The following is a 14,323-nucleotide window of genomic DNA, read 5'->3' on the forward strand; positions in this document are numbered from 1 at the left end:
TCATTTTTTAGATAATTTAATTGATAATAAGTCTACCCTCGGACATTTTTGGTTTAAATGAGTAAAAATGGAGTTATAAAATAAAAACGGCACCGACCTCTTTTCCAAGATGGCGGCTGTTCCCGATATCTTATCATCCCAAAAAATTCACTTTTACGATAAGGACATTCACCTAAATACGTTCCATGAAAAAAATTTGTCCCGCGAAAAGTGCAATTTGATTTACTAATTTCCCTGAGCTATTTTGTTTCAAACTCATTAGAGTATTTTTTTCGTTTTTCAAGAGAAACTTTTCGTTGGTCGCGGATTTTACAAGAATTGTTTTTCAGGCCATTGAAAACAGTAAAAGAGTTGGTATTAAATGTTCTTCTATGCAATAGACCAAAGCTAATGGCTCTCCGTCCATCCATTCGACCCGAATTTATAAAAATGCACATACACAAAATTGCACAAAAGGCCATAAGGATGCAAATAAATTTTTTTGTTTGTCATATTTAGTTTATATTAAATCAATCCCTCGAAGTATGTTTACTTTAAAAGTCTAAAAGTTACCAATTAATACGATTTTATCGAGTTTTAAAAACTTGCTTTTAACTAAAAAAGTCAAAAATTTAGAAAAAGTGCTAATTTTTGAATAGGTACATTTAAGTTGTTTCTTGACAAAAAAAATTAAAAATTGCATATTATCAAAGGATTTTACCTCTACTTTATTTCATTAGTACAAAGTTTGGACGTCCCGGCTACATACACAAAATGCCGCTTGATTTAGTAAAAAAAAATAAAATTGTCAATTTTTTAACTTTTTTTTCTTTGATTTTAGGTTAGAATTTTAGACAAAAATAATTTTTAAAATTTTTTAACCATCTTAACTTGACAGAAAATTTAATTTGCTATGAAAAGTGTCTTTGAACCATTTCAAAGTCAGGCTTGGTTTTCGAGTTAAATCAAAAAAACTGAAAACCGACCAGTGTTGCCGTTTTCTCAGAAATGCACCAATGGATTTAGTAGCACTTTTGGCTGGAGTATTCTTGTATGCCAAGGAATCATAATCGCCAATAAAAACTCTTGAACGAATTTGTTCCATCCAAAAGGGTCTATTCAATAGACTAAGATACAAAATAAATATGGAGAAAATGTAAAATTAGAATACATACGTTTCTGGTTTTCTTTTTTCCGATCAAAGCTCGGTATACTACATACTTTTTTTTTCATAAATTCTTCACTGCTGTTTTGCTTTTCTTAAATCGTTCATCTTCCCATTCGATCTGCGGGCTTCTTCACAAAAATGACATTTTAAAGCAATTAACTCTGTTGCCGTGTAATGTTTATTTAACTTAAGTACTCGTATATGGTTAACCTTATAAATATTAATTATAAAGTCTGAACTACATCAAAACAAGCAAGGTTAAAAATATCAAATCGATGTGACACTAAAAAATTAAAGTTATATAAAAAAAAACTGGAAAATTTTTTGTACTTTAACTCTATGTGTTTCAATGTAGATTAGGCTTAAGATATCAATTAATTACATTTTAATTTTTTTGTCTGTATTTCTATTTTCAGAGTATCAGAAAACTCAAAACTCAATAGCATGGATAGTAAAAATCTCGCCATTTGCTGGTGGCCAACACTTATACCAATTGAATTCACTGATATGGGACATTTTGAACAACTGCGTCCATATCTTGAAGACATTGTGCAAACTATGATTGATCAATTCCCTTATTTGTACTGTGGTAAGGAAGCATTTGTCATGGTCTAGAAATAAATTTTGAAAATTAATAAAAAAAAAAAAAATACGCAAATCCTTGCGCAACTAACTGATGTAACGTAACGAATGCGCTTACAAGTTTGATTTTTTTTTTCAATAACCACCCTTTGTAAGGATGGTATAATATAACTGTCAAAATAGAATTAGTTTTCAAAAAAAAAAAACATAGACGCACAATGCATCAGTGGCATTTTGATGAAACGAATAAAAGTCCACGTGTTTGGTATTATCTTCAATGATTTAAGCTCTGTAAATAACAATTCCCTTTGAAATATTTCAATGTAAAACTATTGTTTTCTATATGTAACACAAACAAATTATTTAACACACAATTTAACCAAATCAAATAAGTATTTAACTAAACAAAATCTCCTTTATCGTAAAAAAAAAAAACTTAACAAACTAAACAAAAATTAATATGAGTGAATGTACATTTTTACAATTTAAGCGTAAAGAATATTTAAAAGTTAAAATTTTCAAAATGTATATTTTTTGTTTTTGAAATAATATATATTTTTAGTACTTTGCCATTATTTATCCATTTTTTGTTGTTATTATTTTATTTGTAAATGAGGCTGAGTTTATTGTATATTTATATATTTGTTTCAATTTTTCTTTTAAAAAATCTACTTTTATTATGTGATAAATATATATTTTTGATAACCGTTATTATATTATTCATTTTTTCCAATTTAAAACGAATTACAAACATATATATATGTTCTATCATAAACACAACATTAACTAACTACTAAAAACCAACTGCTAATAATAGTGATCGAATGAGATAAAAATAATTATAATAATAATAATAATAAACAACTGTTATTCAGCTTCGCAATTAAATTCCCAAGGAATTAATGAAATACTTTTTAAGATTAAAACTTACTATCGAAATAAAAGAATTATAAAAAAAAATATAAACTCGCTTTTATTAGATAGAAGATGTGGAAACAGCTAAAAACTAGAAAATAAAAATAAAACAAAAAAAAAAACATAATTAAAATATATGTATGATATAATATGTTTACAGACAACCGAAACAGACATATTCCTCTCCAATTTGCATTCACTCCAATAATTGTGTTACTGATATTATAGATACATATGTAAAGATGTTTTTTTTTCTGAGCAAGTATTTTATTTTAAAAATGTTGCTATGTTTTGTTTATTGATTTACAGCACTATAGATTTTATTGAAAATATTATTGTGGAAAAGTTTTAACTTGAAAGAATATCACGCGTATTATTTTGTTACAAAGCATTTCATTTTGCAATTTTTGTTTTTACGTTTAGAAATCTAGAAAAAGAATATGGTAAGGAATTACTTTATACGTATCATGCTAGTTACATAAAACAAAATGACGCAAGCGACGAATAGGTTTGAAAGAGAGAACACAAATTGAGCAAATTTTATGTAGATTTATTGAGTCAAGGATATTAGCTGCGTTTTATTATGACAAATGATCCATTTTAGATTATGATTACATAATAAAACGATCTGGATCAATACAGAAATAGATTTGTATATTCATCTCTCTTACGCTCAAGTTTTCCAACTGATGCTGCATCTCTTACTGTTTATCAAAATAGGAACTAACTTTTGGATCTATCAAAATGATCTTTACAGATAGCTGGATTATATGTTTGTTGTTTTTATTTTAATTGTAAAATTAAACGATATCCACACGATGGACAAAAAACACTGTTGTTATTAATGTTCGATTTCAATCTTTCATTTTCGCTAGCTAAGTTTAAGAGCTTTTGGCGTTAATTTGCATACTTAAAAAGCAATTTTTGCTAAATAGCTGCGTAGGCATCTCCTTTAAGTATAATACATAATGTTATGAAATTCGTTTGTTGAGAAGAGAGATACAATAAAAAAAAAAATGAGTCTAAAAAAATGTATATAAAAAAAAATAAAAGGAACATTAAGATGAGCCAATTATCGAATACGTACAAACATTGGTGAGTATATTGATTCATTCTTTTAGTTCAGATACTTTTAGTTGAAGTCAGGGAAGACATTCTGGGTCATGTCTCTAATAAATCTATAACAACTTAATCAACAACATCAAAAATCCATTTGTCCGAGTGAAACTTGGGAAATACTTTTCTGGTTCGAAATAATGAACACATTTAAAAAAAAAAAGCGAAAAGCGAAAGAAATTGTTCTGGGAATTATAGGTTTCGTTTTTCCTACCATCTGGCCCAGGGTGTTTATTTCTTATCTTTAGTTGTATTTCATTTCCCCTTCTTATCAAAAATTCATTGAACTCTTCAAAATGTTGAGAGACCACACTTCTGAAATAAATTAACCTTAAATTCTTATGCCTATTCGTTAAGTTCTCCAAAAGACAACCTTGTCGAACATCTAGGGAAGTCTCAGTATCGATTGTCTGCCGTGAATCAATTTCCCATTTTGTATTGTGTAACCGACTAAAATATGAATTTTATTAATGTGAATTTTTCGAACTACTTTTGTACTAAAAAAAATATTACGATGTATTTTTTTTTTATCCAAGATAAATTTTTCCAAATCTGTATTTAACATTTATGTGAACATATATTTTGTACCTTGATTACGGATAAAAATATATCCGTTAATAATATTAATCAGTGAATTTCAAAATTGCATACAAAAGTGCCTATTGGATATCGATATCGACCTTATGTATGTAAGTATGTACATCTACTTATGTTTAATAGATATAACAGCAAACAAAAAGCGTAAAGTGCAGGATTGTGTTTGTTATTTGGAAAAACGTTACTTTGCTCTATTAAGGGCCAATTTTTCAATAGTCAGTTAAAAAGTCAGTTAGTACTTATTCCTAAGGATAGAGAAAAAATCAATTTTTCAACAGATATAGCTTAATTCTAAGAATAAATCTATCTGCTTCTTTCAGAGACGAATAAAATTATTCTAAGGAATAATCTCAATAAAAATATTGTGTCAGTTGTCAAAGCTGTTTTGAAAGAATTTTGAAAAAAATACAGTGGAAAACAAGAAAACAAAAACAATCATGAATAAAAATGACGTTTAATTTTAAATATTTTTGAATTTGACAATTTTTTTTTTGTTATTCTGTAGAATAAATTATTCTTGATTGAAAAATTCAATGTTTTTATCTGATTGTTTATGAGCCTAATAACTTTATTCGTCGAACAGTTAACTGACTGTTTATTAAAAGATTGAAAAATTGGCTCTAAGTGGAAAATAGCTTAGTGCAATATTGTAAAAATTATTGAGAAGTTACTTGACATTATTTAGGTACATATTTCTCTGTGTGGGATAATCAACCTCATCGTTAATATTAAGAGGAATTTTGTTTCCTTCAGAATTTGATGTGCGGTCGTGAATCTCACTCGGAATCTTTTTCTAAGAAACTAAAAACTAGCCCTTAAAGGCCAAGAAAAGTACGTCGTTTCAAGAAGTGTTCAAAAAGTCTAGTTTCAGAAATACACAATGAGTGTGCTTTTTCGCAAGCATAAATGAAATTTGCACACAACACAATACCACAAATTATTTGGCCTTATAAGTGGGAAATTTTCCGATTTAATACGAATCATACTTCGTTTGCTTGCGACAGATAAAAACGCTCCGATTCGTAAAAAATCGGGCAATTTTCCCCTCTGACGGATACCTCGAAAGGCCCAATCTTTTTTTTGGCATCATATACAAATTCATTTGATGAAAAATGTTGTGGTTTTTACGAATTCAAAAAAATACACCTAAACGACTGAGACCACTGCAATTTTTGGATATGAGTGATAGAATAAAATGATTAGAACTTTGGAAAGGTATTTTAATTATTGTAAGTTTTAGATGATCAAGTCTTGCAGGGTCTATTGCGAAGTTTTGAAGCGCAATATCAATGCAGTTTTTTTTTTAAATAATTTTAGGTAATACCACACGAAAAATAGCTTAAAACAAGATAGAAGAATTGCAGAATCAACAGCCTATGAGGTCAGACCAAAAAACAGACAAAATTGTTGGTTCGATTTGATAAATTTATTAGACGTTGAAATCGATGAATTAAGGCGAGCTAGAATCGACAAAAAGTTTCTACTGCTATTGAAAACCCATATCATTTAACCAAATTATAATACAAATCCACACTTACCACTAAGAGAAGATTTCTGATTTTGTTTAACAATGGTATGGTTATTACAATGCTTTCATACCATGTAGTTTTGTTTATATTTTTAAAATTTATTTTTTTCTAATTCATTTTTATTATTTGTTTATTTTAGGGGACAAGGCATAGGAGACCAGAATAAAAACAAATTATTAGAAAATAATAATGTATGTAATGTGAGCAAATGTTTTAACAAAACTAGCTATTATATATAAAAAAAATTTGATCAACAACAACAATATACAAAACTGAATATAAACATAAAAGAATAGTAATAAAACATTACCTACTGTTAAGCAAAAGAAAAAAATATGAATGAAACTTACCTTTAACAATTACACGAAACAGAAATATATTTTTTATTTTTTTATTAAAAAAAAGGAAAATTAAAACTAAGATTTAAAAAATTGTAAAGAAAAATGAGTATCTCAAGTGCAAGAGAGACAAGGAGATCCAATGAATGTAATTTCGTTAGTAATTAGTATTATTAAAAAGTGGAGCCAAATTGAAGATAATTATAAAACATTCAATTTGAAAAATGAATTATATATGTAGAGTTACAATTTAAATAATAAAATTAATTAAAGAAATAAAAATAAATGTGGTATATATTTAACGTGATATTTATGTTTATATTGATATCAAGAAAGAAAAACAAAAATTAAATAAAAAAAAAAAAAAAAACGTATTGTGAATGTTATTTATAGGTAGCTATCAAAAGTAAGAATACTTTAAATTAATGTATGCATAAAATTATAATAAAGCTTTTTCGATTCCATATGTGTATTCTTGTATTTGGTTGCTTTTTGTATTGTTTACTTTATTTGAAATTGTTTGATTTTTTTACCAAATATTGTTTGAGTATGAGGTTTCAAATTTGACACTTTATTTAAAAGAAGAAATACTTGTCTTTGTAAAGTTTTTATTGTGGTCCCAAGTAAAGTAGAATTTTTAATATGAAATGATCAATTAAATGAGATGTTAGGAGCTAAGATGATGCCTGTCTGTCGCTATTTTCAATACATAAGAGCTTTGATTTTCATAAATATATTTGATTGAAAAAATCGATCACAGTTTTACTATAAGGGCCCATATGTAAAATAGTAAACAAAATTGTACTAGTTGATTAATTAGTATAAACTATTTTTGTTATGTACAAATGTGGATAGAAAGAGTTCATACTTTACAATTTGTCTAGTTATAATTTACTTTTTTATGCATATCACCCAAGGAGTAAAAAAAAGAGGCTAAACTAAACAGAAAAACATTTGTTTGAAGCGCACATATGTACCTACATGCGAAAATGAAAGGTTAATGATGAGTTAATGTTTGGCGTACGGATTCTCCTTATATGTAATCGTATTTGAACTATAACCATTTTGGCTTCCAGAGCGAGTCTTTTTTGTGTTGTTTTATGACAAACGGCAACCGTAATAGGGTGAGAATCTCAACGATTTAAACGAGTGCGAGAAAATTTCATCAAATCTGTCACAAACATCCGTAAGAACTTATAGTTATTCTTTCTAAAAACAAACTTTATGTTACAACCACTTTGTAAATAAACGCTTTTGAAGCTTTGTATTAGTCAAAGACACATGAGATAACGGACACTATCTCGTAAGGCTATGTCAAATTTCATCGAAGTACCTATCGAGAACCTAATATAATAAATTTAGCTTAAACGACCGGTGGTCCAAGATTAAAAAACATAATCTTCTTAAGCGTGCTTGATTGTAACGATTAGACTCGACTGCATTAAGTTAGGTGCAACTAATCCATCATGATTGATTGTTTTAATTTTGTTTCTTTTTGGGTATATATCGGGTCAAATTTTAAAACTTTTTCTGAAACAGCATTGCATATTAAAAAAAAAATAAAACAATAAAAAGACTGAGCAGATAAATAAGTCCCTCAAATGGATCATTTTGGTTTGTTAAACAAGCCAAAAAAAAAAGGGAATCAAAAATTAAAAATAAATTGCACATCCCAAAGCTTCGTTTGTAGCACGTCCGTCCTTTTACATTACGGTTTTAATTTTTGGGATTAATTTTTAAAGCCAAAGGCAAACATTTTATTATTTTTGATTATTTCTTAAAACATATAGTTTGGGTTGTTAAAATAAAAAGAACTTGTATTAAAGCTTTGTAAATTTTGTTCAGGCTTCATTTCTTAAACATTCTTTCACAAGCATCTAAGGTGGATGAGAATCTTATGGAGATCGACAAATAATATGATAATGTATTAAAAATGATGTTCGTTCATAGTATGAGCTTATTGATATCTTAATAGTGAAAAGGAATCATCCACGAACTTGATATGCATCGATGCTTGTTTTTATCTTAAATTTTTTAAAACTTTTTTACCATCTAGAACCTCGACCATGTTATGTATAAATTCAAAACCACATAATTTGAGAATTTTATGCATGCTTTTATTAGAACAGATCAAATGCTGTGCTTGTAGTTTTTGTGCTTTTTATTGAAAACGAACTATGCTTAAGTGTAGGTACTCTTTTTTTAAATGTTTATTTTATTATTATGAACAATTTCGAAATACATGAAGAAGAAAAAAAAAATTCAAAAATATTGTAGAAGGTATCCCAAAGCCAATTTTTATACAGAAATTTTTGTGAGATCGATCAAACTATTTTGTTTATCTAATAGCATTTGGTGTAGCTATTCATAATTTAAATGAAAGCAACACACAAAATTAATTAATTGCTTATTGATATTGTGAAAAAAAAAGATACTTTTGTGAGTGTCATATTGATGTATATAATTTAAACTAACGAAAAAGATATAATATTAAAATAACTTTAAAATCATGTTTGCAATATTGTATATGTGTAATTAAAAAATTGTATTATTTTATGCCAATTAGTAGTTTTATTAAATGGTAATTCTGAATGTGAGATTATTTGTTCGACTTGTAATTCGTGGGAAATCTTTCGAGAGATTGTTAATTTCTGTACCTATAAAGCACATAGGTAAGTTAAAGTTTATTTACTCTTAGTCGGGCGGCGAGCTAACAAAAAAATTAAGATTTGCAGTGGAAGATGACATTTTGTTTATGTGGTAACCCAGTGAGTTTAAAGGCTTGGCCACACCGGAGGGTATGCGGTATAGCGGTAACGATATTTGTACTAAAAAAAATCCACACCTGAACGTTGATGTGTCAGTTTGGAATTTTTTTCATACAAGTACCCTCACCGCTACCCGTACCGCTACCGCATACCCTCCAGTGTGGCCAAGCATTAATGTCGTTTTCTTTCACTCCAATGAGAGTACCCTTTTAGTACTTATTTTTGCACTTTTGAAGGTTTTGTGTTCTTTGACGCCACAAAAGTGTAAAAAAAATTACTCCGGAGCAGGGATGAGAATGCTAAGCCCGAAAAGTGAAACATATTGCCCAAAAAAACGAAGTAGATTTGGAAAATATGTAGCAGATAATGAAAAAAAAAAATATACATATAAAACAAAGGAGAATGCCCAAAAATAAATATATTTAAAAAAAAAAGCCCAGCACCGATTTAAATGAGACCTGCATGGCTTGAAAGCGCATCACTCGTAAATAACAAATATGAATTTTTTTCTCAAAAAGCCATCCCCGTAATTGCTATAATGATTTATAATGATTTTTAATTTCAAATTATAAAGTGTTTTTTATTACAAAATTATTTTCATTGACTTGGTCTTAGTTCCATGAGCAAAGATGTGCCATCTGCCATATAATAACCTAAGATTGTTTTTTAAAAGCCGATGTCTGCTTTATTTTATGCAAAATGCATGACCGGACCCAGAGCCATTATGGGGATCTGGGCGGTTACATAAAATAATTGATATCTTGGATGGGTCTTTGATTTGGATGTATATGATGTGAAATTCTTGCAGTGCCTAGTGAGCCAATTTAAAAATAAAGAGCACTAACAATGCATTTTTTTAACAAAAAATGTAACAAGACAACACATCTTAAATGAAATTTTGTTCGTTAGAAAAAATTTGTCAAACGAAGTAGAAATAGGTTGCTACGTAGCAGATACATCAAAATAAATTAATGAAGTAGATCTGCTACATATGAAGTAAATACTCATCTCTGCTCCGGAGTAATTTTAGTACTACGGAGTACAACGGATTTACTCCACATTTTTAGTCAGATTTACACCGATTTGCACACACACTTATGTATTTGAAGTTTGACATTTTAAAATTTTGTTTGAAAAGTGGAAAATGCGAAAAGTTTTTTTTTTTTCAAACTCTGTTGTTATTAACAAAAACAACCATTATGAATATATTTTCTATTGTATTATATTCCGCCAGATATATTTCTCCATTTTTTTCGTTAATTCTTCACTTTTTCCAAAATGAAATTGAAAACCGAATAAAAAAAATTTTCAGCCAGTGTTCTCCATCAATAACAAAAAAAAATCCTGTGCCATATAGCAAAAACATCCCATTTTTTTTCTGCTTTATTTTACAATTATCAAACTAAGGGTGTGTGTCAATTAGGCTGAAAATCCCGATGAGAAGCGTAATGAAAAATATACCAAAAGTAAAACTAAGTGCGCTTCTACACGAAGACGCAAAGCGCGAGACGCACATAAGAGGGAGAGAGAAATAAAGTTCGAAAAAAAGGGAAGGAAGATTTTCTGCCGTGAGTCTCGGGTAAAAAATTTTGTGACTCTTTTTGACGTTTCTCTTTGATCTTGTTCTTTTTTTGCTGTTCTGTTTTGTTTTATTTCGTCGGTCACGCAGTCTTCTTCGTCGGTTGTGTATCATTTGCGTGTATAGTAAAGTTTTTAATTTATTCAAAAGTTTTCGTTGCACATAGACCCCACTGGAGTTGTTTGTTTTTTGTACATTTTGGTGATGATTTTTAGAATTAAAATACATAGTCTGCTTCTACACGAAGACGTAGACGCACAAGATGCACATAAGAGCAAAGGAGAAATCGATCTTTCTCTCTCCCTTGTTCTTTATGTGCATCTTGTGCGTCTACGTCTTCCTGTAGAAGTCATCATACGAAAACAAGAACAAAATATAACCAAAGAAAATAGCGTCAAATTTTCGTCTTCAAAAAAATACTACGTGTAGAAGCGCGCGACGCAGCGAAACGAAAATCAAAAGGAAATTTAAATATAATTTCTGCGCCTTGCGTCTTCGTGTAGAAGCAGACTTATCAACGAACGCTTATTGAAGTTATACTTCTTATGGGAGGGTGGGTATGAAAATTTACTTTTTGACAAGAATGTCAAAGGGATTATGACGCGATCACCCTGGGTAGCAGGGCTGTCGTTTCACCTTTAGAGTAGGCAGTACTTTAGTATTTAAAAATGCAGTACGCCGCAGTACGTTGCAAGTTACATGTTTCATGTGGCAAGTTGCATGTGGCAAGTTGTATGTGGCAAGTTGTATGTGGCAAGTTGCATGCGGCAAGTTGCGTGTGGCAAGTTGCATGTGGCAAGTTGCGTGTGGCAAGTTGCATGTGGCAAGTTACATGTGGCAAGTTGCATGTGGTAATTTCCATGTGGTGAGTTGCCAGGGTTGCAAAAAGCTCACATTTCAGCTCAAATTTGAGCTAGGTACCATAGCTTAACTCATTTGAGCTGAGCTGAAAGTGAGCTGAGCTGAAAGTGAGCGCCCCAACTTCCAACGCCTATATCTCGGAATTTTGATAAAAATGAAAAAAATTTTTTGATGCCAAAAGGTAGCGGGGACTCTAACCTACATTTGGGTACAACTCTCATCCCTGTAGGTCCACGCGTTCTCAAACCGGGAGAACTTAAAAGTAAAAAAAAATTAGGCACGATTCTGATAAAATAGGCATGATGTGGCGGTTTAACATGGAAGACGATTTTTTAAAAATCTGATAATGTGCAAAGCGTAGGCCCATGACACAAGCTATCATTTGGCATCACTCCCAAAAATTGCTCTCAAGCGGTTTAGCTTCAAGGAGCGTTCAAAGATTCGGGGATTTTTCGAAAAAAAATTTTGCCCCAACTTTCAAATGCGATTTTCTCGGAATTTTGAAAAAAATCGAAAAACCGGATTATACCACTATCGGCTAGCTGAGAATATAAGCTTTCATATGGTACCACTCCCCTGTCTCTAGATCAAAGCGTTCCAACGCCTATATCTCGGAATTTTGAGAAAAATGAAAAAAAAAATTTTTGATGCCAAAAGGTAGCGGGGACTCTAACCTACATTTGGGTACAACTCTCATCCCTGTAGGTCCACGCGTTCTCAAACCGGGAGAACTTAAAAGTAAAAAAAAATTAGGCACGATTCTGATAAAATAGGCATGATGTGGCGGTTTAACATGGAAGACGATTTTTTAAAAATCTGATAATGTGCAAAGCGTAGGCCCATGACACAAGCTATCATTTGGCATCACTCCTAAAAATTGCTCTCAAGCGGTTTAGCTTCTAGGAGCGTTCAAAGATTCGGGGATTTTTCGAAAAAAAATTTTGCCCCAACTTTCAAAGGCGATTTTCTCGGAATTTTGAAAAAAATCGAAAAACCGGATTATACCACTATCGGCTAGCTGAGAATATAAGCTTACATATGGTACCACTCCCCTGTCTCTAGATCAAAGCGTTCCAACGCCTATATCTCGGAATTTTGAGAAAAATGAAAAAAAATTTTTTTGATGCCAAAAGGTAGCGGGGACTCTAACCTACATTTGGGTACAACTCTCATCCCTGTAGGTCCACGCGTTCTCAAACCGGGAGAACTTAAAAGTAAAAAAAAATTAGGCACGATTCTGATAAAATAGGCATGATGTGGCGGTTTAACATGGAAGACGATTTTTTAAAAATCTGATAATGTGCAAAGCGTAGGCCCATGACACAAGCTATCATTTGGCATCACTCCCAAAAATTGCTCTAAAGCGGTTTAGCTTCCAGGAGCGTTTAAAGATTCGGGGATTTTTCGAAAAACAAAATTTACCCCAACTTTCAAAACCGATTTTCTCGGAATTTTGAAAAAAGTCGAAAAAACGGATTGTACCGGAATTTATTTTTTATGATAAAAATAGAAATATTTTACTAAAAAAATAGAAATATATTTACTATCAAAAACACCAAGAGAAAAGATCACGAAAAATTATCTGTCTTATTTATAAAAATATCTATGTGTTAAAATAATTCCATTAATAACTAGAACCAAACATCTTAAGCTATGGTGTTATATAAAAGTTTAAAATATCTTCATATTTCATTATACTTTCCAAATAAAAAGCAATGTATCCTATCACCCATCACAGCTCAGCTCAGCTCACTTTACCTTAGCTCACCCAACAGCTCAGCTCACCTCACCGACAGCTCAGCTCAACCTTCAGCTCAGCTCACTTTCAGCTTAGCTCAAATGAGCTGAGCTATGGTACATAGCTCAAAAGTGAGCTAGCTCAAAATTTGAGCTGAGCTGCGAGCTGAGCTCAGCTCACTTTTGAGCTTTTTAGCAACCCTGCAAGTTGCATATTGCTACTACTAGTGCTGAAGCACACACAATCCTCATAAAATTACCATATAGCATATTTTATGCGCAATTTGTTTACTTTCGTTAAGCATATACCGTACGTTCTGAACCGCACAACATGAGTAAATTTCACAGATTAAATTGAAAACTACATGGACGCAAGGAGGATGAAAGAATTAATTTATTGTTCACTTGATAAAAATGTAAAAAACGAAGTGTGGATTAATTAATTTAATAATAGAAATTAAAAATATCAAATGAAATTCATTTATATATACTGAATGAGAAGTATAACTTCAGTCGCGTGTACATGTACACACACTCTTTTTTTTTATGCTTCATATGTTATTAATATTAAATTTTTTTTTTCAATTCATAAAATTTGTCCTTAGACCTGTTATCACTATTTTTTTCATGGAAATTATCCATTTTTGCCTTGTCACACACACAATTACAAAAAAAAATTACTCTCATTATGTTCTTTCACTCCAGAAAAAGGAGAAAAAATTTAGAGTACTCCTTAATAGAGTGAAAGAAAACGACATAAGCAGCGATGCCAACTGAGGCATAATTATGCCTTTTAGGCATCATTTTATTAGCTAGGCATTGAGGCTTATTTTTTGACAAAAAGGCATAATTTTTTCATTCCACTCTTGATTTATGTTTTAAAAATTTCTTATAATTTTTTGAATATTTTGAGAAAAAAAACTTAAAATTAATATATTACATATATTTTAAATACAATTTGTTCGAAATTTTATTTACAGAATTCGTTTTTGTCATTTAACTCTTGGTAGTGTTTAATTTTTCAAAGAATTTTATGCAAAAAGCGATTTGTTGCTATAAAAAGGTCTAAAACGCTTGCAAATATGCTATTATTTCTTATTGGTGAAAAAAACTGGTCGCTAATTTCTAAATTCTAAGAAAATTTCTAAGAAATT

General features: G+C 30.2%; 1 protein-coding gene across 23 annotated transcripts in view; it reads left to right on the plus strand.

Annotated features, from left to right (window-relative positions):
- LOC129912254 (rho GTPase-activating protein 190) overlaps window positions 1-6,537 on the plus strand; it is a 70,648-nt gene extending 64,111 nt beyond the window's left edge. For 22 of the 23 annotated variants that reach the window (XM_055990409.1, XM_055990411.1, XM_055990413.1 and 19 more), the window contains one exon: window positions 1,564-1,834. In XM_055990409.1, coding sequence (XP_055846384.1) covers window positions 1,564-1,762 — 199 coding nt within the window. In that variant the 3' untranslated portion in view covers window positions 1,763-1,834. Of the gene's footprint in view, window positions 1-1,563; window positions 1,835-6,025 lie in introns of those variants that run through there. The other variant, XM_055990410.1, reaches the window with a different exon arrangement.
- The last annotated feature ends 7,786 nt before the right edge of the window (window positions 6,538-14,323 follow it).

This window comes from Episyrphus balteatus, chromosome 2 (genome assembly GCF_945859705.1).
Source record: "Episyrphus balteatus chromosome 2, idEpiBalt1.1, whole genome shotgun sequence".
Taxonomy (NCBI): domain Eukaryota; kingdom Metazoa; phylum Arthropoda; class Insecta; order Diptera; family Syrphidae; genus Episyrphus; species Episyrphus balteatus.